Here is a 24,654-nt window from a genome sequence, read left to right on the forward strand (position 1 = left end):
TCCGTGAGCGGCGACAGGTGTGGAGGTTGCTACTACCACTCTCTACGGTACTCGCGATCGGTGCGCGTGATCAAGTTGAGGCCTGGGACGTGCTGAACCGCGACGCATCGGTGATGCAGGAGCTCTAAATCGCGGAATAGCAGTTTTGGTCGCAGGGGCGCGAGAGGCGCGTATGTCGCGTCAGCCTCTGCACGACTGGGCGGCAGTGCGTGCAAAAGGCGCACCATGGAAGGGGGAGGGACCGTCGGCGTCCAATCGATCGGTGGCAAAGACGCGTCGACCAGCTCTTCGCGCCGTGAGATTCGCTTGGATGGAGGGTACATTTCAAGGAAGCGGCGCACGAGCTCGAGGCCTTCGTCGATACGGAAGCTCTTGGCATGATGCCGGATCATCAGAGCCCACATACGAGACACGAGCTTCGCATCGATGCCTTGATGGCGCCGTTGGGGTGTGTGTGCATAGGCACGCTCCATATCCGTCCACTGTGCCCATGTGCGGCGCGCAACGTCGTCGGCGAGTGCGCGATCACGCGACACGGCGCACTCGCCTAACAGCATCGCCAGCGTGTGCCCGTTGGCCTGCACGTGTGATTGCGCAAAGACACCGTGCTCGACTTCGTGGACCAGGGCGTGAAGGCGGCGTTCTGGCGGCAAGTGGTGCGTCAGGACGGCAAGATACGCATGCAAGAGGCGTGGCGATACACGCACCGACGATAGTGGATGCGCCGCTGTCTCGTCATGGCCCTGGTCCGCCAGAATGCGAGCCATGAGGGCACGCACTTCTGCCAAAACGTCACTGGATGTCTGTGGCAGCGCATGCGTAAAGGTGGGCGAGGGCGCAGCCTCAGCGACGTGTCCCTCGGCGTCACTCGACTGTGTCGCTTCGATCGACGACAACTGGTGCCGATCGATGGGCGGCTGGTACACGGCATACGTCCAGAATACATGCGCTAATGTATCCTCGTTCGGTCTGCGCAGCCGGTGCGCATCAGCCATGACACTGCGCACCATGTCTGCCAGGATCCACCGAGCTGTGGTAAGGTCGCCATGCCGTGCGCTGCCCTGGAGCACGGCATTGTACGTATAAGCATCGGGCCACAGCCGCGTGTGATCGCCCTCGACGAGCTCATGAAGCAGACGCAGCGCACCGGCATAGTGGTCTTTTCGGCGCGCACACGTAAGGATGAGACTGTCGTACACTTCCTTGTTGGGCCGCACGCCGTGATGAACGGTCATCTCGCGGAACAGGTCGAGAGCCCGCTCTGCATCCGCCTCCATCGTGCGTTTGCGGCGTAAAGGCATGGTATTTGGCTGGGGCACACCCGCCGCACACGCACGGATCATCATTGCGTACAAAACAGCATCAGGGACGGGATGCGCTGCGTAGCGCATGTGATAGAACAGCGACCATGCGATCGGGTGGATGTCTCGCACCGGGTGCTTGAGGACATGCTCGATCGTGAGTGTGTAAGCAGACATGGGCGCCGGCTCGCTGCGCTCCCATAGGGCGAGGTACTGCACGGCGTCAGAGACTTGATTCATCTGCACATAGGCCTTGACGACTGTGTGCTTTGACGCGGCACTAGGCGCGATGCCATGTGCCTCCATCGCTGCACTCAGCTCGAGCACAGCATGGACGTGCCCCGCGCTCGCATACACATCCATCACCTTTTGGAAGAGAGGCGCTACCGGCACGCCGTCTCGGGCGGCCAACGAGAGCGCCTGCTGAACATGCTCTGTATCGCAGTCGCGCGCGCTTTGTATCGCGAGTGCCGTCCAAGCAGGCGCGGGTATGTTGGATCGGTCACTGAGGCACGCCAGGAGCTGCGCGCGCTGTGTGCGCCGTGCGTCGGCGACCGCGGGGGTATCGGCGGAAGCATCCGCAGGTATCGGCGGCAGACCCAGCTCGGCGGTGAGTTGAGCCAGCGACACTTTGGGCGAGGGCGGTGGAATACTGAGCTCACTGGGCGGCGACGATAAAAGATCCTGGTAAATGGCATCGAGCGTCGCCTCATCCAGGGGTGGCAAGTGACGCGTCAGCTGCTCAACCTGCGCTCGTTTATCCGTGTCCTGCAGCTGACGCTCCAGTTGCGCGATATCACGTCGAAGCTCAGCTTCGCGTACCTGCATCGGGCGCTGATGCCGTCGAGGGTACCGCGCATAGGCGGCCCGGCCCGTCGACAAGCATCGCCGAACTGCCCACCGAAGCATGCGTGTGTGGCGAAGGAAAAAAGAGGGCTGCTGTGTGGAGTTTCACGTGGCGTCTATGAGAGCAAATCCACCCCGGCCATCGGATCGTGGGCGGCTGGCGAGGGACGAGACGACGTTGGTGGGGGAGGGGGATGGGCATGTTCGTCGAGTTCGCCGAGTAGGTCGAATACGTCGGAGCTCGTGGTCTTTTTCTCGCTGGACGAGGGGGCGGCGGTCGGCGCCGCAACGGGCTTGGGTGGTTGGGACATGTCCAACGACGCAAATTCGTCGAGAAGCGACTGTGGCTGGGACGCGGGAGGCACCTGTGCGACGTCATCATCCTCGAGAGAGATGAGCGAGGACCCTGCAGCGGCCGGTTGCCGGCCGGTTGCGACGGCCTCGTAACGCTGCAAGACTTGATGGATCGCGTCGTTCACCTCGAGAAAGCGCGTCAGGTGCTGCGACTCTTCGCTATCATCAGCCTGCTCAATCCAGCGCTGCAAGCGCGGCTGAATGCTTTGCAGGCTCGAGGCAACTTGGTCGTAGGCGTCGCCCGACACAAATTTGTCGGCTGGGTTGGCCTGATCGAGCATATCGCCTAGGAGCTTGACGCGCGACTCGATCTTGTCCATCTCCCTGACAATCTGGCGTGTCTGTACATGGTCCCTCTCCGGCTCGGCGCCCGACAGAATTTTCATGAGTTCCTGCGCCTGATGCAGATCGCGTGGCGTGCCGCGACGAATGTACTCCTGCAGCTTGGCGCTCTGAGCAAGGCGCGTCTCCTCCTCCAGCTCCTCTGGAGACTGCAGCGGCTGCGTCGAGCTCAGTACAGAGGCTGAGCGCGCGTCGACCTTGGGGAAGCGGTAGCCCTTGTACATCAAGAGACGGTGCATGTCGCGGATGTGCACGAGATCTTCTTTGTGCTTGCTCGTGACACAAATCGTCTGCCGCCACTCGTGAATCATCTCGAGGATTCGCGTCATTACAGGCCCTGGGTGCATCGGAGGTCGTTCTGGGAATCGGCGCACCAGCTCGTTCAGAAACTCTTTGGTCGCAATCTGCAAATGCATCAGAAAGCCGCAGTTCTTTACAAGGATGTCGAGCAGATCGAGCGCAAGGATGCCCACATGCGGCACACGAGCGTTGATGCGCTGCACAATCTCAAACGCAGCTTCGCGTGCCGTGTTGGCCCGCTTCGTGTTAATGTAGTCGGCCAGCTCCAACGCCAGCGGCAGGTTCAACTGCTCCATCGCCGTGTCGCAGCACCGATCAATGTACGATTGAATCTGCGTAGGACGCCACGTAGGCAGGCCATATTCGGCTGCGTACCGCGACGAGGCAGGTGTGACCGCCCGTGACGGCCTGTACATCTCACACCGCCGTCGTCAGAGCTCAACCGCTGCCGGCTCCTTTCCCTCTCCACGTCGACCCTGGTAGAGAGTCACGTGATGCCAAAGACGCAGGCTCCTCAAGGGACGTGCGTGCCAGGATGACGCGTCGGGGTATGTGGCTGCTCTACACCCACTATGACGGTGAGCAGGCCCCTGTGAGTGCGCGAGTGCTGCATAGTGAGCGTACATACAAGGTCGGACGCAAATTGGACGCCGTCGACTTGCATGTGCCGATCGCGCGGATCAGCCGTTTGGCCGGCACACTACGTGTCGGCGCTGTAGCGCCGTCTGACGTGCCATGCACGCGAAAGCGTGCGGATCTCACGTGGACCATGCAAATGAACAGCAAGTCTGGATCACTGGTAGAGGGATTTCGTGGCAGGAACCGCGTCGAGCAGCGCATACGGCCCGAGACGCCGGTGGAGTTGGGCGATGCGTCGCGGATCTGTTTGGTATCAGGCGTGTATGCCGACGTGCGATGGCTCCCTGTCATTTTGTGCTGTCCATCGCACTTGCATAAAGACGATATGATACGTGTTGCTGCTCGTGTCGGCGTGCATATCGTGCCTACTCTATGCGAAGCCACGCATCTCGTCGTGCCTTTTGCGCGGCCCAACAAGACGCAAGTTTTGGCGCTGGTACGTGGCGTGCCGATCGTGTCTGAGGCTTTTGTACAGGCCGTTTTTGATGCAGCGCATGCGTCTGTCTGGAAGATGCCTGATCCTGCCGACTTTGTGCCGTCGTGTGATCCATCGTTGGCCCCGGAATCGCGTGTCATGTCATCGCAATGGACCGTGTGCGCCGCGCGACGTCATCTTTATGCGGGTCTGCAGTTGAGCATGTGGATCTCTCACGCAACGCGGCGCTATTCTGACATGGCCGAGCTGGCCGAAGCGGCTGGTGCGACGGTGCATATCCATGACGTGTCCCAGGAGCCTATGGCCGATGTGATCGATGTACGCCGCGTCCTGGCCCAGTATCAGCCGGCGTCGGATGTGTTTGTGGTGGCTGATGACATGCCCCTGGTAGAAGAGGCGTGTCGTACGCTGCGCCTGCCCTTCCTTCCCCAGGGCCTTTCGGCCATTACGCAGGGCATTCTCGACGTCCGTTCATGGAGGGACATGGTGCCGCCAGTGGACGATACCCCACTCACAGAGGACGTCACGAGCTGGCAAGACGACGAGCACGGTATGAGCGCGACGGATGGTTCGGCGTGCGGCGCTCCTGAATCTGTACAGCGTTCCAGTGAGCCACCTGTTCATCCTCCCGTGTCCGTTGAGCGCCCGGCACGGAGGCCCCATGCGCGGCGTTCCGTCCTGTTGGATGAGATTCTCGGTGTATCGAGTGATCCACCGAGTGCCAAGTACCGACGTCTGCTAGACGCATCGCCAGCCACGCACCAAGATGCGGCACCGCCGTCCTCGCCGATGCGGTGCATAGAGCGTCCATCGCTCATGCCAGTGCATGTTGAGCCTATGTCGCGAGGTTCGACTTTGACCTGCGACTACAAAAAGTTTCGGCGGCGCCCTAGGCATGGGCCAGCGCACCGCGTGGCACTCTTTCTAGATGTAGATGTACATGCTACGGATTAAGGTAACGGTAATGACGGCAGATCAGACGGCACGTCCAAGCCTGGCGAGAGTGTCGCGGATTCGTGAAGCTGGAAGAGATTCGAGCTGGCGCCGAGCAACTTGCGCTTCTTTTTTCGCACGGGGGGACGCGTCTCGTCTGTCGTGCGTGTGCCGAGCATGGGCGTGCCTTCGACGTCCAAATCCGCCGCTGAGACGGCCGTGCGTCGGAGCATGGGCGTCATACCCGGTTGCAGTTCTGGTGGGGATGGCGTGGGCGCTGCTGCGTCGACAGGAAACGCGGGCGATGGCGGCAGTACGGGCGATAACGCTGCAGGTGGGGCGGCCGGCGGTGCCACGGGCGGCGCAGTCCAAGCGGAGCGCTGTTGCACCTGTTCTTCTGCCGCTAGTCGCGCTGCACGTTCGTGCTCGAGCTGATGCTCGAGGTGTGCGATGTGCTCGGATAAACGACCTGCCTCTAGTGTCTGAGCCTGGGCGAGCTGTGTGCCGCGCCACTTGTACAGCCCGAGCAAGAAGGATGTGTGCTCGCGAGCCAGCTGAGCTTGGCGCCGCTGCTCGACGAGTTCCGCCTGGAGCCGGGTGACTTGATTTTGCTGCACGACGAGCTGGACCTGCACGGAACTGCTGGCATCGCTTGATACGTCGGGAGAGCTGATGAGCAGGCGCCAGTACCGACTATCGTACTCGGTCTTGGTGTCGGCCATGTGCGATTCCAGCACACGCACACGCTGACGCATAGCCTTTCGGTCGTTTTCGCGACCGCGACGCACCTCGTCCAGCTGCTGTACGAGGGCGTCATGCTCTGTCGAAGAGCCCATGGCATCTTCCCGCACATGCTCCAGGCGGTACTGGAGAGCGTCCACTTCGTCTTCGAGCTGCGCGCATCGATCTTTCCATTTGAGCAGCTCTTCTGTCAAGAGCCGATTCGAGCGAGACGGCACGGCGGGCGTCGTACGTAGAGAGCTGGGTATAGACGTACGTGGGGCAGGTCGTGGACGAGAAGGTACAGCCGGCGAGGATGTCGCAAGCGACGAGGACACCTTGGGATGGGATGATACGGGCGATGCTTTCGCTAGTGAAGCCCTGCGAGGCAGCGGAGCCGGCGAACCTGCCTGGACGGGAGACGCCCTCATGGGCCGCGGCGCGGGTGGGGCTGCCTGGACGGGGGACGCAGCCGCCTGCTTCACCGGCGACGGGGCCTTGGGAGGCGCGACGCGGAAAGGGCTTTGCGAGACGCGCTCCATGCCTTGTCTGGATGCCAAGGGACTCGGCGAGCGTTTTTGTGGCGATACTTTGGTCGGGGACGACGAGGTCGGCGGCGCCCGACCAAGCGCTGGCGACATGGGCGTGCGCGGCTTGGGGGGCGCTGTGGTTTGGCCCCGCATAAACGCACGACGAGTATCTGTGAAAGGGTCTGTGATCTTATCAAAGTCGATCGTCTCATAGTAGCCGGCGGCCTGCTCGTAGGCTGGCGTGCGTACGGGCGAAGGCTGACGCCGGCTCGGGGGCCCAGCGTCTTCGCCGGGCGGGGGCGTCGACGAGGCAGCCTCAGCCTCTTCGTCGTCTTCCTCTATATCTTGCTCATCATCCGGTTCAAAGTCCTGGTCGTCCTCACTGTCGTCTTCATGGTCGCGAGGAGGGGACGGTACCGCGTCGGTCGGCATGGCAAGGGAGCCCAGCCCTCCAGCCGTGATGGGCGACTCACCGAGCGACACGTCCCATGCAAGACGGAGGGAGCGCTCGTCCTCGCTGCGTTTCGGCGTGCGTGCCGTGTGGCTGAGCGCAGGCAGGCGCCCAATTTTCCGCGACGCCATCGCTGCCGATCGTGGCTCGACGACCCACGCCGAGGAACGAGCGACGCGTCGCAGGGCGTGTTGCATCACGTGATGCACATGCTGAGCCAGCCGTTCGGCGCGCGAGGCTTTTCCTCTGTCCCAGAAAAAAGTGTGGATTGCAACTCGGTACCTACGTCGAGTGGTCGGTCTTCGGTCTCTGCACTACGTAATGAGTCGTCCCCCCATTCCATCGAAGCACGAGTTCCAGGGCGTGCCGCTGTTCCAGCGCCTGCCCAAGCTGCCTGAGCTGGAGGGCACGGATCCAGCGCGTGCGCCGCAGGATGCGTTCCGCCTGGCCATTGCGGACCAGCTGTCCAAGACGCTCGGTACGTCGCTCAAGGACACGTTTTTGGCAGTGGCGACGGGCGGCAAGGAGTGCGACTACAAGGTTGTGCTGCCTCGTTTCCGTCTGCCGACGAAGGTGGATGAGCTGCAGGCCAAGGTGCTGGACGAGTTCCAGGCGAACGCATACGTCGAACGCGTGTCGAAGCAGGGCCCCGCGGTGCTGTACCATGTGAACCTGAACACGCTTCTTCATCTGACGCTCTCGACCGTGCATGCGCTGACGCACGGCGAGGGTGCAGCGCTCGATGCCGACGGCCAGAAGCAGCCGTCGTACGGCTCGAACTATGCGGGCAAGGGCAAGACGTGCTTGATAGAGTTCTCGTCGCCGAATATCGCGAAGCCCTTCCACGCTGGTCATCTGCGTAGCACGATCATCGGTGCGTTCTTGGCGAATCTGTACGAGGCCAATGGCTGGGACGTGAAGCGCCTGAACTACCTGGGTGACTGGGGCAAGCAATTTGGTCTGCTGGCGCTCGGCTGGCGTCGCTTTGGCGACGAGGAGAAGCTGAAGGCGGACCCTGTGCAGCACCTGTTCGATGTGTACGTCGAGATCAACAAGCTTGCGTCCGAAGAGGGCGGCAAGGGCGAGCAGATCCACGAAGAGGCGCGCGAGTTCTTCAAAGGGATGGAAGACGGTGTGCAGGAGAATCTCGTGGAGTGGGAGCGTTTCCGCTCGCTGTCGATTGAGAAGTACAAGGAGACGTACGCGCGTCTGAACGTGCACTTTGACGAGTATCGCGGCGAGGCGAAGGTCGACAAGAAGCAGATCCAGGACACGCTCGCTCAGCTGCGTACGAAAGACTTTGTGTCGCGGGAAGAGAACGGGGCGCTGCTGGCCGACTTGAGCAAGTACAAGCTGGAAAAGGCCGTCATTGAGCGCAAGGACGGCACGCCGCTGTACCTGACGCGCGACATTCCTGAGGCAGTCGCGCGGCACGAGCAGTACCACTTTGACAAGATGATCTATGTGATTGCCTCGCAGCAGGACCTGCACTGTGCGCAGTTCTTCAAGATGCTCGAGCTGCTGGGCTACCCATGGGCGCAAAAGGAGGCGGATGCGCTGCTGCACGTCAACTTTGGTATGGTGCAGGGCATGTCCACACGGAAGGGCACCGTCGTGTTCCTGGACCGTATCCTGGACGAGACGAAGGAGCACATGCACGATGTGATGCGCCAGAACGAAGTCAAGTATGCCCAGCTCGAGAACCCCGAGCAGACGGCCGACATTGTCGGTATGACGGCCATCAAGATCCAGGACATGACAGGCAAGCGGATCAACAACTACACGTTCGACTGGAAGCGCATGTTCTCGTTCGAGGGCGATACGGGTCCGTACCTGCAGTACAATCATGTGCGTCTGTGCTCGATGGAGCGCATGAATGCCGAGGACGGCTTGGTGCTGCCGCGCGAGGAGCTCGATCTCGACGCGATGCATACCGAGCGCCTCAACACGCCCGAGGCCCTCGAGATTGTGTGGCTGCTCGCTCAGTGGCCGGACGTGGTGCGTGTCGCGAGCCGGGACCACCAGGCCTCGACGATCGTGACGTTCTGCTTCAAGCTGACGCACGCCATCAGCTCGGCCTGGGAAAAGCTGATCGTCAAGGGCCAGGAACGCGACGATGCCTTGGTGCGTCTGTGGCTGTACCGCTGTGCCAAGGACGTGCTCGGCAGCGCCCTGCGTCTCCTGACTATCACGCCTCTCGAGCGTATGTAGATATAATACAAAACTACTTGCGCTTTTGCAGCTTGGGATTCGACGTGCGACTCGCCTTCTTGTTCGCACCCACGCGGCTGCCGCGGTCTCGGTGCCGGCTCTGGGCATGCAGCTCGCTCATAGCGGCCTGCTTCTGCCGGTTGCGGTTCTTGACATTGGCATGCGTGTAATAGTTCTCGGCCTTGCGCTTGTTGGTCGTCATGCGCTTCTCCTTGGGCCGCGGTGCCTCGTCCTCTGATACATCCGGTGCGGGCTGTGCCTTTTGATCAAAGACATCTTCCCACGCGAGATCGTCCAAATCGTCGCTAGACTCGTCGTCTTCCTCGTCCTCGTCAGGCTCCTCGTCCTCGTCATCCAGGACATCTTCTTCCTCCGGCTCAGGATCGTCGTCGCGCTCAAAGTCTTCCGGCACACCGCCATGCACGTCTTCTTCCGTGAACTTGCTCAGCACAGGGATCTTGGCAATCGGCTGATCCACACCCCGCACGCGCTTCTCGCCCACCGGCTCATCATCGCGCTTGGGCGGCATGGGTGGCGGCACAAAGAAGGGAATCTTGCCTCGAATCCAGTCATTGAGCACCATCTTGGCGCTCGTATCGAGATCGGGCTCGCCACCACGGAGCAACTTGCCCATACGCGCCGACAGCTGCGCCAAAAAGTCATCAGCATTGCGCCACGACTCGAGGTTGTACGTGCGCTTGATGTACTCGGGCTTGACACGACTCAGCACCGTGGCAATATGCTCACTGGGTGACTCCAAGTTTTCTACACGCACCACACCCTTGAGGACCGTGCCTGTCTCCGAGTCATGCGCACTGACCGGCACAATGCCCGGACAGTCAATCAGGTAGATACGGCGCATCAGCGTGATGTACTGCCACACTTTGGTCTCGCCCGGAATAGGCGCCACATTGCACACCTTCTTTTTCTTGAGCGTATTGATGATGGAGCTTTTGCCGACATTCGGGTAGCCAACAAACCCGACGCTGATCTGCTTCTTGTCCGAGTGCAGCACACTGAATTGACGCAATAGCTGGATAAGACTACCCTTACCAAAGCTGTGGTTGATCGACGCATGGAACGCCAGCGTCGGGAACTCTTTCGACAGGATTTTGATCCATCGCGCCTGAATGTTAGTATGGCTCATAAAATAGGGGAGCGAGAGACTGTTCGTCTGTGGATCCGTGCCGTGCTCAATCCCAAAGCATACCACAGACCCGCGACGCCAGCGCCTAGGACGTCCTTCCCACATCCGGCCCTCAATGGCGGGAGAGGACTTGGGAGGGGTGGCGTTGCCACGATGAAGTCCGCACACTAGGCACCGTTCATCTTCCACATTCGTAACAGTGTATGCGCCACAGAGCAAACGGCACAACCCTTGACTTGAATGTGGGGAAAGGGGAGGAGAGGGGAGTTATACGTACCGTGACCCATGTAGGAACCAAATCGACCTTGTTGAGGATATATACTAGATGCTTGTGGGGCGTTTCTTCGCGGATGTGTTTCTCGACGTTGCGGCACCGCGTTCCCATAGGATCGCGTGCATCGAGCACATGCAGAATCACGTCCGAGCTATCAATCACTTTGTACAGCTCAGCCCAGATTCGCCGCGACTGGCCCTTGGTATAGACGGCTTCGGAACGACCGCGCTGTACAGGGATGGAGTACAGCTCATCGGGGTGGGCAATGTGGTCCATGTCGGACGATCCAAGAGGGATCTCGCGATCGGCTGGGACGAGGCCGTCGCCCTTCGCCCTGGCCTCGATCGATGCGACCTTCTCATCCTCCTGTTCGCCCATGGCCTGAGACGTCTGCGCCAAGTCCTCAAACGAGCTCATGCCCATATCTAGACGCGGCCTCTTGCGCTGGGCGCCAGGTCCAAATGTCTTGTCGAAGGGCTCAACTTCCGTGAGAGAGGGCGCCTTGCCACGCGATGGCTCCTGAATCAGACTCATGGGCAACTTATTGCGTCGCAGCACCACACTGTATGGATCATTGACCTTGGCACCCAGGGCCGTGCGGAAATGGTCGAGGGCATCCTGACCGATCACACGTGTATTTCCGAACCACCGACGATCGGGCTGGACACGGCCTGGCTTGGCCTCTGAGCTTTGGAAGTCGGCCGCTTGGACGATGTTGCCACGGCGATCACGCGTAGCCTTGGTGGCAGGGCTATCTTTCGAGAGAAGTTTCACGCGCTTGGCCGCTTTAGCATCGCGGTAGAAGTTTTCTCCTTTGACGCTCTTGATGCCGGTCCGCTCATGGTTCTTTTGAACGGCCATGCTGAGAGCGAGGAAAAAAATCGCGTCGGCCGCCCTTTTTTTGCGCCTCATCTCCACATGCACGTGATGTCCTGACGCAGTCCTAGCATAAGGTGCACGACCAATGCGTCTACGAGTCGTTTCTGCACAAAGAGCATGGCGGCATCGTCACGACCGCCGCCACCGCCCATCAATGGAGCGCGTCCGTCGCGTCGAAATCAAAAACGCGGCAAAAACAACAAGGAACAAGAAAAGAACCTTGAGCCGCCGTCGTCATTAGAAACGGAGGTGCATTCCACCGCGGCCCTGAGTGATGAGCGCGTGACAGACGATACGAATAGAGACGAGGACGAGCTACCGCTACAGCATGTCGCTGCATCGACGACGGAGGAAGACGTATCGAACCTTACAACGAGACTATCAGAGTGTGAAGAGGCCGTGACTCGGCTCAAGACCGAGCTCCAGGAACGCGACGATACCATTGAGCAGCTCAAGAGACAGTCGACCGCAGAGAGAGACGAACTACAGCTCGTTATTGCGCAGCGGGACGAGCAGCTAGCTGAGCTCGAGGCTCAGGTCAAGGCGTCTTATGCAGCCAACGTCGAGCTGGCGTCTGTGCAGCAAGACCTGGCGCAACTTCGGACGCAGGTATCAGAGCGAGACGAGCAAGTGGACAAGTTGTCCAGGCAGCTCGATGCGTCTGTGCGGCAGGACACTGACGACAGGCACTGGGAGCAGGAGCGCGAGCAGCTGGAGGCGCGCCTTGAGGAGGAGAAGAACCGCGCGGATAGTGCTGAGGACTGTGTGCGCAATTTGCGGTACACGAATGAAGAAAGTCGCCGAGCGATCATGCGGCTTCAGAGCATGCGGTCTTCGTCACAACGATCCGACGACGACGGCGCCGATCGACGGCGATCAGGACACATTCTCAGCTCACTGAGCGGGCGAAGTGACGCTGATTCAGAGACGGACCGCTCGGGCCTTCGTGACTTGCGGCTCGTGTCGCCGTCGCAGCCATCGCAAGAGCAGTTTTCGCCGCCGATGCGACCTGACGAGCCCGCTACTGATGACGTTAGCTCGCAGCATGGCGACGATACTGTATCTACTACGACGCCCGCCATCGCTGGCTTTTTCCCATCTTCGCTTCTGCGCTCCTCGCTGGGCTTCTCACGAAAAGGGCCGGGTGACGAGGCGTCAGGCGCCGACTTGTCGATGGAAGAGATGCGCGTCGAGCACGAAAAAACACAGAAGGAGCTACGCGCTGTACAACAAGAGCTTGCGCAAGTGCATGCACAGCTATTCGAGTCTCGTGAAGCAGAGCAAGCGAGTCAGACCATGATTTCGTCCCTCCGTGCGTATATTGCCGAGGGTCAAGCCACCTCCTAGCGTTTTTTCTCCACATCGTAGATACACACACCGCGGGAGTTTGTGGTCCCTATGTGGCTGCTGGTGGCGTTGGTATGGGCAGGTGTCGGCCTGTGCCGCATGTGGTTCGGCTTGCGTACGTGGGCTGAGAGCGATGTGCCTGTGTACATGCGCGCACGTTCCCAGGGCTACGAGCCGTACTACGGCACAGACGGAGCACGTGGCGCTGTGTCCTGTGAGCTGGACGTGTGCTCCAATGTGGGTGTCTACCTCCTCGACAAGGGCGGCTCCGCAGCGGACGCGGTGATCGGCGTAGCAAGCTGCGTCGGTGCGATCGACTTGTTCCACTCGGGCATCGGTGGCGGTGGCTTTGCGCTCGTCAAGACGCATGGAAACGACCCGATCATGCTCGACTACCGCGAAACGGCCCCGGCTCAAGCGCATCGGGACGTTTTCGTGGGTATGCCTGCGAATGCGTCCATCTTTGGCGGGCTGGCCGCGGCTGTGCCTGGCGAGGTGCGTGGCTGGGAGCAGCTGCACAAGTTGTATGGTCGTCTGCCATGGCACGAGATTCTCGCACCGGTTGTGACGATCACGCGCCGCGGATTCCGCGTGCCGTCGCAGCTGTATGACAGATTGCTGCTGTTCGAGGGCCCTATCTGCGAGGATTCTGCACTCGGGCGCATCTACTGCCCTCACGGACGCCTTGTCCAGACGGGCGAGGTGATCCGACTGCCGGACTTGGCACGGACCTACGAAGCGATAGCGCGGCACGGGCCTGATGCGATGTATGCGGGACCGATCGCTGAGCGGATGGTCAAAGCGGTCCAAGCGGCCGGCGGCATCATGACGATGGACGATCTGCGGTCGTATCGCGTGATGGTCCGCATGGCTCGGTCCATCACGTACCGCAACGCGTATCGCATTTGGGCTACGAGCATGCCCAGCTCGGGCAGCGTGGTGCTCTCTGCTTTGAAAACGATGGAGCACTTTCCCGATATGCCGTACGATCCGCACGATGCGCTGCACACGCACCGCCTCATTGAGGCGACCAAGTACGCGTATGGCGAACGTACGCGGTTCGGTGATCCGGCCTTTGTGTCGAATGTGACGGACATGGAGAACCGAATGGTGTCGGCTGAGAATGCCGAGACGCGCTTCCGGAGCATTCGTGATGCCTACGTGCATCCCGTCGAAGAATATGATCCGCTGCAACTGGATATCGTGTCGGATCGCGGCACGTCGCACATGAATGTCGTCGATCAGGACGGCATGGCCATTGCGGCTACGACGACCATCAATGGCATTTGGGGCAGTACTGTGCTCACGCCCGATGGCATCCTCATGAACAACGACATGGACGACTTTTCCTCGCCGGACCGCTCAAATCAGTTTGGGTACGTGCCGTCGCATGCCAACTTTATTGTGCCGGGCAAGCGACCGCTCTCGTCCATGTCGCCGATCATGGTCGAGAACCGGCATACGGGCGCGCTCGAGCTGATCGTTGGGTCGTCGGGCGGTTCGCGCATCATCACGGCCAACATCCTCACGGCGTATGCGTACCTCTCGCACCACGGCCAAGTGTCCATGGACGATGTGATTGCCCGTCCCCGGTGGCACGATCAGCTGCTGCCGCCGGTGACCGTGTTTGAGTATCCTGGCGCTCAGACGCCAGGGTTCGACAATGCGACGGTTCGTGCGCTCACAGCCAAAGGACACCGCGCGGCGTACACGGCCCCGGGCTTGTCGAATGCGCAGGCGATTCAGCACACACACGCCGGTTTGTGGCATGCGGCGTCCGAGCGGCGGCAGTATGAGGCGCGAGGAGCTGCGATCTAGAACAGACGGCCACGCCACATGCGAGCATACAACACACCGGCCAACAAGCCGCCGACATGCCCGACGGAGTCCGTGTGACTCCGGGGGGAGGGAAAGTGGGCGTTGTACCATTCCCAAGCAAACAGGCCACCGATACAAGCCCAGGCCGGTATTGGGATCGCAAAGAACAGGTAGATGGTGCTCGAGGGACGCATCATCGTAAAAGCAGACAAGATGGCGTACACGGAGCCACTGGCGCCCTGAGAGTATGTATAGCGCCGCCGCGCCAGGGACGAGCGTTCGCCGTGCACGATAGGGTCGACGATGTAGGGCCACACAATACTGGTGAATGACGATGCAAGGCCTGCGCCCACATACAAGCTCACGAGGCTAGGTGCACCGATGATGGGCACGATCGCCGGCGCCGTGAGAGCAAAGGTGAGCATATTGACGCCCCAGTGCATCGTGTCCTGGTGACTAAAGCACGACGTGAGGAGCGTCCACCACCGGCCGGCAAGTAGTTGTGGCTCTCCGCTTGTAAAGTGCCGCATCATGAAGGCATACGGATGCACGTCACCGTGCTGCGCCCGATCGCGAGCGTACATCCACGCGCCGAACACGGCGGTGTTCACGCCAAGGAGGCCGAGAATGACAGATTCAGGCGGCAGGGATGAGGCCTTTCTGCGGCGCTTTATGTTGCCGTGCGCTCTTTCTGGCGTAGAGCGCATGGTACGCAGCCCTCTACATGGCGCACGCAGGAGCGAACGCAGTCCCACGAGCCACGTCATGGTGTCGACGAAGCGTCGTAATGGCCTCCACCTGTACGTATCACGTGCGTTCGTGGGTGGTGCGTGGGACGCGTGGCCTCTTCTTTCCTTGTCGCCAGGATGATGCAGAGTGGGCGACTTGGCATGATGCAGCCGCCTGTGATCCTGCTCAAGGAGGGCACGGATACGTCGCAGGGCAAGGGACAGCTGCTGTCGAATATTGGTGCATGTCTTTCGGTGGTGTCGTGTGTGGCGTCGACGCTAGGTCCGCGGGGTATGGACAAGATGATCGTGAATGAGCGTGGCGAGGCGACGATCTCGAATGACGGTGCGACCATTCTCAAGCTGCTGGACATTGTGCATCCGGCTGCTCGTACGCTGGTGGATATCGCGCGCGCGCAGGATGCCGAGGTTGGTGATGGCACGACGTCGGTCGTGCTGCTGACGGGCGAGATTCTCAAGCAGTGCCGGCCGTTTATTGAGGATGGCGTGAGCCCGTACGTGGTAGCTCGCGGTATTGTAGCTGCGTCGCAGCTGTGCATAGAGCATGTGCGTCAGCTCGCCGTGCGCATTGACAAGACGAATGAGTCGTACGTGTCGAGTGGCTAACAGCAGGGAGTTTTATGGACTGTTGCTCAAGTGTGCCGGCACGGCCATGTCGTCCAAGCTGATTGTGTCGCAGCGTCCCTTTTTTGCGCAGATGGCTGTGGATGCGATCTTGTCGCTGGACCGTGAAGATCTCAACCACAAGTTGATCGGGATCAAAAAGGTGCCTGGTGGCGCTATGCAAGACTCGATGTTGATTCGGGGTGTGGCGTTCAAAAAGACGTTTTCGTACGCGGGCTTTGAGCAGCAGCCGAAAAAGTTTGTGCACCCGAAGGTGCTGTGCCTGAATGTGGAATTGGAGCTGAAGGCGGAGAAGGACAATGCGGAAGTGCGTGTGCAGCAGGTGTCGGAGTACCAGGCGATTGTCGATGCGGAGTGGTCGATTATCTACCGCAAGCTCGAGGCGATCGTGCAGACGGGTGCGAAGGTGGTGCTGTCGAAGCTGCCGATTGGCGACTTGGCGACGCAGTACTTTGCTGACCGGGATATCTTTTGTGCGGGACGTGTGCCGGCGGATGATTTGCAGCGGGTCGTGCAGGCGGTGGGCGGCTCGATCCAGTCGACGGTGTCGGACCTGGACCCGGCGCGCCATCTGGGCACGTGTGGCCTGTTTGAAGAGTGCCAGGTGGGTGGAGAGCGCTTCAACCTGTTTACCGAGTGTGAGGGTGCGAAGAGTGCGACGGTGATTTTGCGGGGTGGGGCGGAGCAGATGATGGCGGAGATTGAGCGCAGTTTCCACGATGCGATTATGATTGTGAAGCGTGCGATCCAGAACCATGATGTCGTGGCGGGCGGTGGTGCGATTGAGATGGAGCTGTCGAAGATGCTGCGGGCTCATGCGCGGACGATCCAGGGCAAGCAGCAGATGATCCTGTCGGCGTACGCCAAGGCGCTCGAAATTGTCCCGCGGCAGCTGGCGGACAATGCGGGCTTTGACGCGACGGATCTGCTGAACCAGCTGCGCATGCAGCATGCGAACGGCCATGTATGGGACGGCATTGACATTGCGTCGGAGGGTGTGTCGAACAACATGGAGCAGTTTGTGTGGGAGCCGGCGCTGATCAAGATCAATGCGCTCTCGAGCTCTGCCGAGGCTGCGCGACTGATCCTGAGCATTGACGAGACGATCCGTGCGCAGCCGAACGAGCCGGCTGGCGGCGGTCCACCGATGCCGCCGGGCACCGCGCAGCGTGCGTTGCGGAGCGGCGGCCGAGGCCTGCCGCGTCGTTGATAGCTACTACACTCCACATGTGGGCGGTAGGCTCGAATAGTGAGGGGCAGTTGGGTGTCGGGCACACGAGGGATCGGGCGTCGCTGACGCGGTGTGTGACGGAGGCGGGTGCTGCGTTTCCGCCTTCTGGATGGCAGGTGGTGCGTGTGGCGTGCATGGCGACGTGCACGGCGGTGCTGTGCCGGGATGCGACGCAGACGGCGGTGTGGCTGAGTGGCCGCCCGCCGTGGGAGGCGCCGGTGACGACGGCGTTCCGGAGGTTGGAGGAGGCGAAGGGCGTGGTGGACGTCGCGGCTACGTGGGACTGCTTGTATGTGGTGGTGCGCGACGAGGTGTGGGCGCTGGGTGCGTCGAATGCGTATGGCCAGTGGGGTGCTGGCCGGGACGCGCCGCCGGGGGCGTGGCACCGTGTGCAGCTGCCGCGGGGTGTGTGTGTGCGTGCGATCGTGGGTGGCGTGCGGCACTGTGCTGTGGCCGTGGACGAGGGCGGACGGCATGTGGTGTATGGGTGGGGCCAGGCGCGGCATGGCGAGCTGCGACATGTGCCGCCGACGCCGCCGTTGGTGTGGTACACGCCGGTCGTGGTGCATGCGTGGCCGGCGCCGCATACGAGCTCGCTGGCGCTGGGTATGCACCACACGGTGATGGGCGTTTATGCGCGGGGCGAGACGGAGCTGGTGGCGTACGGCTCGAATCGGCGTGGCCAGCTGGATGTGCCGCGCGGCGGGCGGGCGGGCCGCTGGATCCCGGCGTGCAATTGGCACACGACGCTGCTGTGGGGGGACGACGTGATCGAGGTGTATGGAGCGCAGCAGCATGGCCAGGGCGTTGGGCCGGGTGTGCCGTGCCGCGGTGCGGTGCAGCTGTCGAGTGGGAGTGAGCACAGCGCGATGCTGCGCGACGGATGCGTGTATGGATGGGGCTGGAACGAGCATGGCAACGTCGGGGGCGGCGGTGCGGCGGCGGCGGTAGGCGCGCCGAGTGTGCTGGCGCGCGACGCGGAGGGCGTGTGGACGGGGTATGGGACGACGTGGGTCAAGCTACGGGCGTGATCCAGTGGCAGCCGGGCTGGCTGCGGCGCCGATCGAGGCGCCATGGGTATGTCGGCAGGGTGTCGGCGGGCGGCGGGGGCGGCAAGCCGACGGCGTGGTTCGTGCCCTGCACGACCGAGTCGAGCAGGAGCGCGAGCAGGTCGGGCGCGTCGGCGGGCGACACGAGGCGCCGCAAAAGCTCGCACACATGCTCGGTGGTGCCCTCGGTCTCGAGGACGATGCGGCCGTTCCAGCTGGCATGGGCGTCGTGAGCGCTCTCGATGAAGCCGGAGGCGGCGATCGACTCGGGCGGCACGTTGATCGTGAAGGCGGCGCGGTACAGCCACTTGGCGACGCGGTACACGGGGCCGTGCGGCCGCACGACCTCGACGTGATCGCGGGTGAGGTGCAGGGACGAGATGATGTCGGCGCGCCACGGGAGCACGTCGAGGAACAGCGTGGGTGTGTCGGTCGGCGGCAGGATCCAGTCGTAGTACGTCGTCGGGAAGAGGAGCGCGTTGATGAACGGCGGCAGGTGGCCTGCGGCGTCGAATCGCGTGTCGAGCGGCGCGAATGCGTCGCCATGGAAGAGGAATCGATGTGCGTTCGTCGCATTCACGACGACGTCGCCGCGCTGCAGGAAGCGCCACATGCCGGCGAGGAACAGCTCGCGCTCCATGCGCCGGATCTCGGCGCCCCACGCGTCGTCGTCGTCGCCATCATCATCCGTGCACGGCACCCACGCACGGAACGTCGACACGTAGCCGGGCACAAACGGACTCGACATGCCGACGTCGTGCGGCGTGCCATCCGGGCCGCGGATCGTCCACGACGCCGGCACGTCCGGCACGCCCTGCGGCTGCAGGCGGATGCGCGCCAGCACGCGGCTGTACGCGCGTGCGGTGCTGCGCGCCAGGCGCGGGATGCGCCGGTCGAGGCGGTGCATGTCGGTCAGGTACGCGTGACTCGCGACGGGCAGCTCCATCTCCGTGTACATGTACATGTGGAACGCCTCGCAGTCGAGCAGCGTGAGCGGGAGCGGGTCGTCCAAGTCGGGCCACGGAACGTAGCCGGCGGGCCCGAGGAAGCGGCACAGGAGACGCTCGTGCACATCGGGCCGCGCGATCATGTAGCGGAGTGGCCTGGCCACGTCGTACAGTACGCGCACGTCGCGCAGGTCGAGCGACGCCAGGATGCGGTGCACGACTGGCGCGTGCTCCCACAGCGCGAGGAACGACGCCACGGCCTGCGGCGCATCCGCACGCGCGGTGCCGAGGGCCGCGAAGCCGGCGGACGGCTCGGCGGTCTCGAACGTCGCGACGGACGCCATCGACTGGCGGATCCAGGCGCCGAGCGCCTGGCGCGGCGTTCGCGCCGGTGCATGCTCCAGCGGCTGCGGCAGGCGGTGCTGGATCAGGTACGTGAGCCACGCGAGATCGGGATGCGGCACGCCGCGCAGCTCGGACGACGGCGCGCGCGTCTCGTGGAAGCGCAGTGCCGGCTGGGCTGTGAGCGCTGCGCTGTGCCGCGAGAGGATGCCCTTGACGGCCGGCGGCTGCTGCCGCGAGACAATGTGCAGCTGGCTCATGACGGCCGTCAGCTGCGACGCGTCCGAGGCGCGCGATACGGCGGAGCGCTCCGTCTCGGCTACGGATGCGTCGTCATCATCATCATCCTGCCGTCGTGCCTCGTGCCGACGCGCGTGCACACGCGCCGCGCGATCTTCGTCGTCCGCCTCGCGCTGGGCGCGTTGGCGGGCGCGCTCCTCGATAGGCGATCGCGTCGGATGCGTGCCGAGGCGGGCTTCATAGGCTGTGACACGCGCTTGGAGAATCTCGTCCATCGACTTGTGGCGCATCGACGCACGCAGCGCCTCTTGCTCTTCACGAGCGCGCCGCGCAGCTTCCTCGCGCGCCCGTCGCTCTTGCCGCGCGGCTTCGTCGGCACGGCGCGCGGCTTCTTGGCGCTGACGACGCAGCTGCTCTTCGATGCGCGCATGCTCCTGCTGGGCGCGCCGATCGCGCGCTTCGCGGCGTTGGCGCTCGTCCTCGTCGCGGCGCCGCGCTTCGTCGTGACGCCGGCGCTCCTCGGCTTCCGCTTGCGCCTGGGCATCGCGAGTCGCTTGCGCCTCGCGGGCCTGCTGCTCGGCGCGCCGCTGCTGCGCTCGCTGCACTTCGTGCTCCAAGAGGCGCATCAGCTCCTGCTGCTCGCGCGCCATTTCCGCCGCGAGGAGCTCGGCCTTGCGCGCGGCCTCGCGCCGCGCATCTTCATGACCGAGGCGCAAGTGGCGCTCAAGCAGCTCGCGCTCCGCCTCGATGCGCATCGACTGGCGCTTTTGGTAGGCGACGAGCCTCTCGCGGTGCCGATGCTCCGCCGATGCACGCTCGCGCTCGTCGACTTGAGGCGCCCATGAGGCGCGCACGCTTTGGATCATGCTGACCGCGTCGTCAAACACGTCTTCTTCCTCCTGGGACGCAGCCGTGTGAGAGAGCTCCGTCTGGACGCTCGACGACGACGACATGCCTCGATCTGGCTCAGGGACCGTGAGCTGCGCCGGCGGTGTCGGCTGGCGAGGCGGTGTGCGGCCCAGCGTCGGAGAGGACGCGCGCTCGTCGTGCATCGTGGGCGTGGCGGGGACGCGCACCGCCTCGCCAGCCGACACGGGCTCCTGGGCCTGGCGCGCGACGCGGCGGCGACCGAACGCGCGACGCGAAGCGTGAGGCGACGCGGAAGGCGAGGCAGGCGGCGACGCGGAAGGCGGCGACGCGGGCGGCGAGGAGCCCATCATGGTATAGGACGCCGGACTGGAGGGCGCACGTACGACGCGGCGCTGCGAGATGGGCTCAGATGGCGTCGATGCATGCCACGACGCATCCGCGACGCCCAGGGACGAAGACCAGCTTTCGTCAGGCGCGTCAGTCGATCGGTCCGACCGCACGCGTCGCGCGCTCGCCAGACCGGTGGGCGTGTTTCGTCGCCGGAGCGGGGAGGACAGACGCGGCAGACGGAGTCGGCGGCGCCTGCGCTCGTCCGACGGCGGCTCGTCTGCCACGGCGGAGCTCCGGTACGTGTCCGACCTGGATCGGCGCATACGCGGTGCGTCCAGCGCAGCGCGGCGGCTCATGACGCGAAGAAAAAGAGGCGCGGTGGCCTCGGCCGATGATGCCACGCAGGCCGCCCGCCTCGCTACCTGATCACGTGACGTGACAAAGACGCTGGGGGGCGAGCGCCGCCGCTTTCTTCGCCTCAGCGTGATGTGGACAGCGATCCGGGGCGCCGTGCGAGCGCTGTCGACGGCGGCGGGCGCGCGCGAGTGGACGCCGCACTCTCGACGCGTAGGTCTGCTGACGCGGAAGAAGGGCATGACGAGTATGTTTCTGCCCGATGGCGAGCGTGTACCGGTGACGGTGCTGCTGGTCGATGCGAATCAGATTTCCATGCATATTGAGCGACCCGCGCCCTCGCCGGACGAGGCGCCGTACATCGCGATGCAGGTGGCGGCGACGGACGCTCGGGCGCACACGGTGACGGCGCCTGTGCGTGGCCACCTCGCACGGGCGGGGCTGGGCCCCAAGCGCGCGATCAAGGAGTTTCGTGTGACGCGCGATGCGCTGCTGCCGGTGGGCACGCACTTGTCGGCCGCGCACTTTGTGCCGGGGCAGGACGTGGATGTGCGCGCCGTGACGCGCGGCAAGGGCTTTGCGGGTGTGATGAAGCGGCACAACTTTGCGGGTGGCAATGCGTCCCACGGTGCGTCGCTCGCGCACCGCACGCCGGGCTCGGTCGGCAACAACCAGGACCCCGGGCGCGTGTGGCCCGGCAAAAAGATGCCCGGCCGCATGGGCGGCACGCACCGCACCGTGCAGAACCTGCGCGTGCTGCGCGTCGATGTCGAGCAGGAGCTGCTCTTCGTCCAAGGCCACGTGCCAGGGCCGAACGGCGGTGTGGTGGAGGTGCGTGACGCGCTCAAAAGCCTCGTGAAGCAGGCGTACTTTTTGTACCGCAAGGGCGTGACGCCGGCGGGCGAGCTGCTCGATCCGGCGAAGGGCCCCGCGCAGTACCTGCCACACGGCGTGGTGGGTCTGCCGTTCCCGGCGGGCACGCGCGAGCTCGCAGCGACGCTGCCGCCGATTGTCGAGGTAGAGGCGTAGTTACTGATGGACCTGCGCTACGAGTTGGTAGATGGACTGGCGCACGCGCGCGAGGTTGGGCGAGAGCGTGCCGTCGACGACGATGCGGCCGGCGCCGTCCTTGGTGACGGTCACGTTGCGCGCGTCGCGGTCGCCACACACGAGCATGCCTTCGCCGGCAAAGTCGGCGCGGAGGCGATGCTGCCGGGCGAGGTACGCTTTGAGGGCCGAGAGGCGCAGGTCGCCGACGTACAGGGTGGATGGCGCCTGCGCGGCGTGCAGTGTCGACGCGTCCTGCACGGGCACGAGCGTCGGGGTATCGTCTTCGTTCGGCGCGACGTGCAGATGCACGATTTGGTAGTCCTGCATGGGCCGCCAGCGCAGATGGCTCATGAGGGCGTCGCCGAGGCGCACGGTGTACGAGTGCGCGAGGCCGCCGAGCGCGACGCACGAGCCGACCGGCGGCATGTACAGCGCGTCGCCCAGCGTGCCGCGGAACTTGGTGTCGAGCGCCGCGTGCGTGGCGGGATCGCCGTTGACGAGGATCAGGCGGCGTGGCTGCAGCTGCGGCACGAGCGTCGTCAGAGCGCGTCCGTCGCTCAGGCCCTGCATGTCGATGTACAGCAGGCGGCACCGCATGTCTGCATGCACCGTGTCGCTCACCAACTTGGTCGGGATCGGCATGGCCGGCGCCGGCGCCGGCGCCGGTGCCGGCGTGGGATCGAGCTGCGCCTCCTGCTCGGCCTCGAGTCGCTTGCGCTTCGCGAGCCAGCGCGACGTATCGATCCACTCGCCGTAGCCGTCCATGCGGCGCTTGCGCTCAATGTGCGGGAACAGGCGGAAGTGCATCGCATCCCGTCGCTGACCGCGGAGGAAAATGTCGAACGACATGTCGTCCGACACGACGGGCGCCACGTCGTCGTCCGAGCTGTCCGACTCGTCCGCGTCCTCGTCCGCGTCTCGTCCGCGGTGCATCGCGCGCACAGGCGGCGCCGGCGCCGGCACACGCTCCATGTACGCACGAAGCTCGTCGCCCGCGAGCGGCACTTGGCGGCGCAGCTCCAGCGCCAGGTGGCCACCGACGCTCACTGGCACGCCGACATGACCGGTGTGCCATGCCTCGACGTCCGGCTGCGCCGCGTTCCAGCGGTCCCACAGCGTGCGCCCGAGACTCGACGGATCGCCCCGCGAGGTAAGAAGGACCATCGCCTCCGGGTCGCTCAGGAACTCGGGCAGCAGCTGGCGCGCCAGCCCATGCGAGAGAGCAGGCGGCGTAGCGAGCACGAGCTTCGGCTGCGACGCTGGGAGCGCGTCGCGCAACGCTTCGACGGACGAGTAGAAGCGCAGGCACGAAAAGTCGAGCGGCGACTTCGGCGCCGCGGCCGCCTTGCGCCGCGAGGGCGCATCGAGGAACTGGATCGCCCACTCGCGCGACATCCACTCCATGAACGTGCGCGCACGCTCGACGACTTCCTGGCCGGTGTGCGACACGAGGCACATCGGAAAGCGCTGGTGCTGGTACGCAAAGGCCCAGTGCTGATCGAGGAGGACGAGCAGCTCGAGCAGGCGCGGCGCGCCGTCGACAGGCAGGAGCACGGAGTGCCCGCTCGTGAGGGTGCGGTGCACATGGTCGAGGAGCGTCGCATCGCGGTCCTTGCGGCGCGCATTGGTGTAGAGGCCGCGCTCCATGTCGGTGATCAGGAGGTCAGGGCGGCCGATCGCGTGTGCGAGGGGCGCGGCGGCGGTGCCGACAGCGAGGAGCGCCGTCGCATCGAGGTGGCGCTCGCGGTGGTGGTTCCAGTCCAGCGCCATGACGATCGTGCCGACGGACGGCGAGCGCAGCTTCCATACTGTGCCACCGAGCGAGTGGCCGGCATGGTAGGCGGTGAGCACGAGACCCGCGCAGCGGCCCTCGAGCGGCGTCGGCTGCATGTAGCGCAGCGCGCGAATCGCGTCGAAGGCCTCGTCGACCTCGGCCTCCGTCGGGACGTAGCGCTGCGTGTCCTCTTGACGCCACGCATGGACCGTCTCGAGCATTTGGAGGCGGCCCATCGTCTGGACGGGCAGCGTCGCGTACACGGGGCACCGCAGTCCGTAGTGTGCGTACGCGTACGCATACAGGCCGATGTGCGACATGTCGGCGTGCACGAGAAGCACCGCGTCGATCGTCGGTCCGAGGCGCTCGAGGGCCGAGGGCAGGTCATCGGCCTCGAACGAGAGATCCTCCGGCGCGCCGCAGTCCAGGAGGATGCGGCTCTGATCGACCTCGATGAGATACGATAGGGCCTTGGGCCGCTCGTGCGTGCCGACGTACGGCCCGGACAGCGGCGTAAACTGCAGCATCCCACGAGGCGAGTGGCAGGAAGACGACACGGAGGGCGG

The 24,654-nt window shown here is 63.6% G+C and overlaps 15 protein-coding genes across 15 annotated transcripts; 7 read left to right on the top strand and 8 right to left on the bottom strand.

Moving 5' to 3' along the window:
* Nucleotides 1-32: 32 nt before the first annotated feature.
* On the bottom strand, nucleotides 33-2,210 carry MRET_2269 (uncharacterized protein; the record flags this gene model as incomplete). The annotated part of the gene is made up of 1 exon (XM_027628896.1): nucleotides 33-2,210. The coding sequence occupies one exon, from the start codon at nucleotides 2,208-2,210 to the stop codon at nucleotides 33-35; it is 2,178 nt and encodes a 725-aa protein (XP_027484128.1).
* A 53-nt stretch (nucleotides 2,211-2,263) lies between these two features.
* MRET_2270 (ADP-ribosylation factor-binding protein GGA) lies at nucleotides 2,264-3,559 on the bottom strand (the record flags this gene model as incomplete). The annotated part of the gene is made up of 1 exon (XM_027628897.1): nucleotides 2,264-3,559. The coding sequence occupies one exon, from the start codon at nucleotides 3,557-3,559 to the stop codon at nucleotides 2,264-2,266; it is 1,296 nt and encodes a 431-aa protein (XP_027484201.1).
* Nucleotides 3,560-3,693: 134 nt separating this feature from the next.
* Nucleotides 3,694-5,172, top strand: MRET_2271 (uncharacterized protein; the record flags this gene model as incomplete). Its single annotated transcript, XM_027628898.1, has 1 exon — nucleotides 3,694-5,172. One exon carries the CDS (start codon nucleotides 3,694-3,696, stop codon nucleotides 5,170-5,172), a length of 1,479 nt encoding a protein of 492 aa, XP_027484202.1.
* Nucleotides 5,169-6,983, bottom strand: MRET_2272 (uncharacterized protein; the record flags this gene model as incomplete). The annotated part of the gene is made up of 1 exon (XM_027628899.1): nucleotides 5,169-6,983. One exon carries the CDS (start codon nucleotides 6,981-6,983, stop codon nucleotides 5,169-5,171), a length of 1,815 nt encoding a protein of 604 aa, XP_027484203.1.
* Nucleotides 6,984-7,173: 190 nt separating this feature from the next.
* On the top strand, nucleotides 7,174-9,063 carry MRET_2273 (arginyl-tRNA synthetase; the record flags this gene model as incomplete). The annotated part of the gene is made up of 1 exon (XM_027628900.1): nucleotides 7,174-9,063. The coding sequence occupies one exon, from the start codon at nucleotides 7,174-7,176 to the stop codon at nucleotides 9,061-9,063; it is 1,890 nt and encodes a 629-aa protein (XP_027484204.1).
* A 13-nt stretch (nucleotides 9,064-9,076) lies between these two features.
* On the bottom strand, nucleotides 9,077-10,315 carry MRET_2274 (nuclear GTP-binding protein; the record flags this gene model as incomplete). The annotated part of the gene is made up of 1 exon (XM_027628901.1): nucleotides 9,077-10,315. One exon carries the CDS (start codon nucleotides 10,313-10,315, stop codon nucleotides 9,077-9,079), a length of 1,239 nt encoding a protein of 412 aa, XP_027484205.1.
* Nucleotides 10,316-10,388: 73 nt separating this feature from the next.
* On the bottom strand, nucleotides 10,389-11,345 carry MRET_2275 (nuclear GTP-binding protein; the record flags this gene model as incomplete). Its single annotated transcript, XM_027628902.1, has 1 exon — nucleotides 10,389-11,345. One exon carries the CDS (start codon nucleotides 11,343-11,345, stop codon nucleotides 10,389-10,391), a length of 957 nt encoding a protein of 318 aa, XP_027484206.1.
* Nucleotides 11,346-11,480: 135 nt separating this feature from the next.
* Nucleotides 11,481-12,710, top strand: MRET_2276 (viral A-type inclusion protein repeat protein; the record flags this gene model as incomplete). The annotated part of the gene is made up of 1 exon (XM_027628903.1): nucleotides 11,481-12,710. The coding sequence occupies one exon, from the start codon at nucleotides 11,481-11,483 to the stop codon at nucleotides 12,708-12,710; it is 1,230 nt and encodes a 409-aa protein (XP_027484207.1).
* A 51-nt stretch (nucleotides 12,711-12,761) lies between these two features.
* MRET_2277 (gamma-glutamyltranspeptidase/glutathione hydrolase) lies at nucleotides 12,762-14,528 on the top strand (the record flags this gene model as incomplete). Its single annotated transcript, XM_027628904.1, has 1 exon — nucleotides 12,762-14,528. One exon carries the CDS (start codon nucleotides 12,762-12,764, stop codon nucleotides 14,526-14,528), a length of 1,767 nt encoding a protein of 588 aa, XP_027484746.1.
* MRET_2278 (mitochondrial serine protease) lies at nucleotides 14,525-15,295 on the bottom strand (the record flags this gene model as incomplete). Its single annotated transcript, XM_027628905.1, has 1 exon — nucleotides 14,525-15,295. One exon carries the CDS (start codon nucleotides 15,293-15,295, stop codon nucleotides 14,525-14,527), a length of 771 nt encoding a protein of 256 aa, XP_027484209.1.
* Nucleotides 15,296-15,394: 99 nt separating this feature from the next.
* On the top strand, nucleotides 15,395-17,111 carry MRET_2279 (T-complex protein 1 subunit eta; the record flags this gene model as incomplete). Its single annotated transcript, XM_027628906.1, has 2 exons — nucleotides 15,395-15,864; nucleotides 15,890-17,111. 2 exons carry the CDS (start codon nucleotides 15,395-15,397, stop codon nucleotides 17,109-17,111), a joined length of 1,692 nt encoding a protein of 563 aa, XP_027484210.1.
* A 17-nt stretch (nucleotides 17,112-17,128) lies between these two features.
* MRET_2280 (protein ATS1) lies at nucleotides 17,129-18,163 on the top strand (the record flags this gene model as incomplete). The annotated part of the gene is made up of 1 exon (XM_027628907.1): nucleotides 17,129-18,163. One exon carries the CDS (start codon nucleotides 17,129-17,131, stop codon nucleotides 18,161-18,163), a length of 1,035 nt encoding a protein of 344 aa, XP_027484408.1.
* Nucleotides 18,147-21,266, bottom strand: MRET_2281 (membrane associated protein; the record flags this gene model as incomplete). Its single annotated transcript, XM_027628908.1, has 1 exon — nucleotides 18,147-21,266. The coding sequence occupies one exon, from the start codon at nucleotides 21,264-21,266 to the stop codon at nucleotides 18,147-18,149; it is 3,120 nt and encodes a 1,039-aa protein (XP_027484776.1).
* Nucleotides 21,267-21,396: 130 nt separating this feature from the next.
* Nucleotides 21,397-22,293, top strand: MRET_2282 (large subunit ribosomal protein L3; the record flags this gene model as incomplete). The annotated part of the gene is made up of 1 exon (XM_027628909.1): nucleotides 21,397-22,293. The coding sequence occupies one exon, from the start codon at nucleotides 21,397-21,399 to the stop codon at nucleotides 22,291-22,293; it is 897 nt and encodes a 298-aa protein (XP_027484623.1).
* MRET_2283 (cleavage and polyadenylation specificity factor subunit 2) lies at nucleotides 22,294-24,615 on the bottom strand (the record flags this gene model as incomplete). The annotated part of the gene is made up of 1 exon (XM_027628910.1): nucleotides 22,294-24,615. The coding sequence occupies one exon, from the start codon at nucleotides 24,613-24,615 to the stop codon at nucleotides 22,294-22,296; it is 2,322 nt and encodes a 773-aa protein (XP_027484622.1).
* Nucleotides 24,616-24,654: the final 39 nt, after the last annotated feature.

Source organism: Malassezia restricta, chromosome III, assembly GCF_003290485.1.
Source record: "Malassezia restricta chromosome III, complete sequence".
Lineage (NCBI taxonomy): Eukaryota > Fungi > Basidiomycota > Malasseziomycetes > Malasseziales > Malasseziaceae > Malassezia > Malassezia restricta.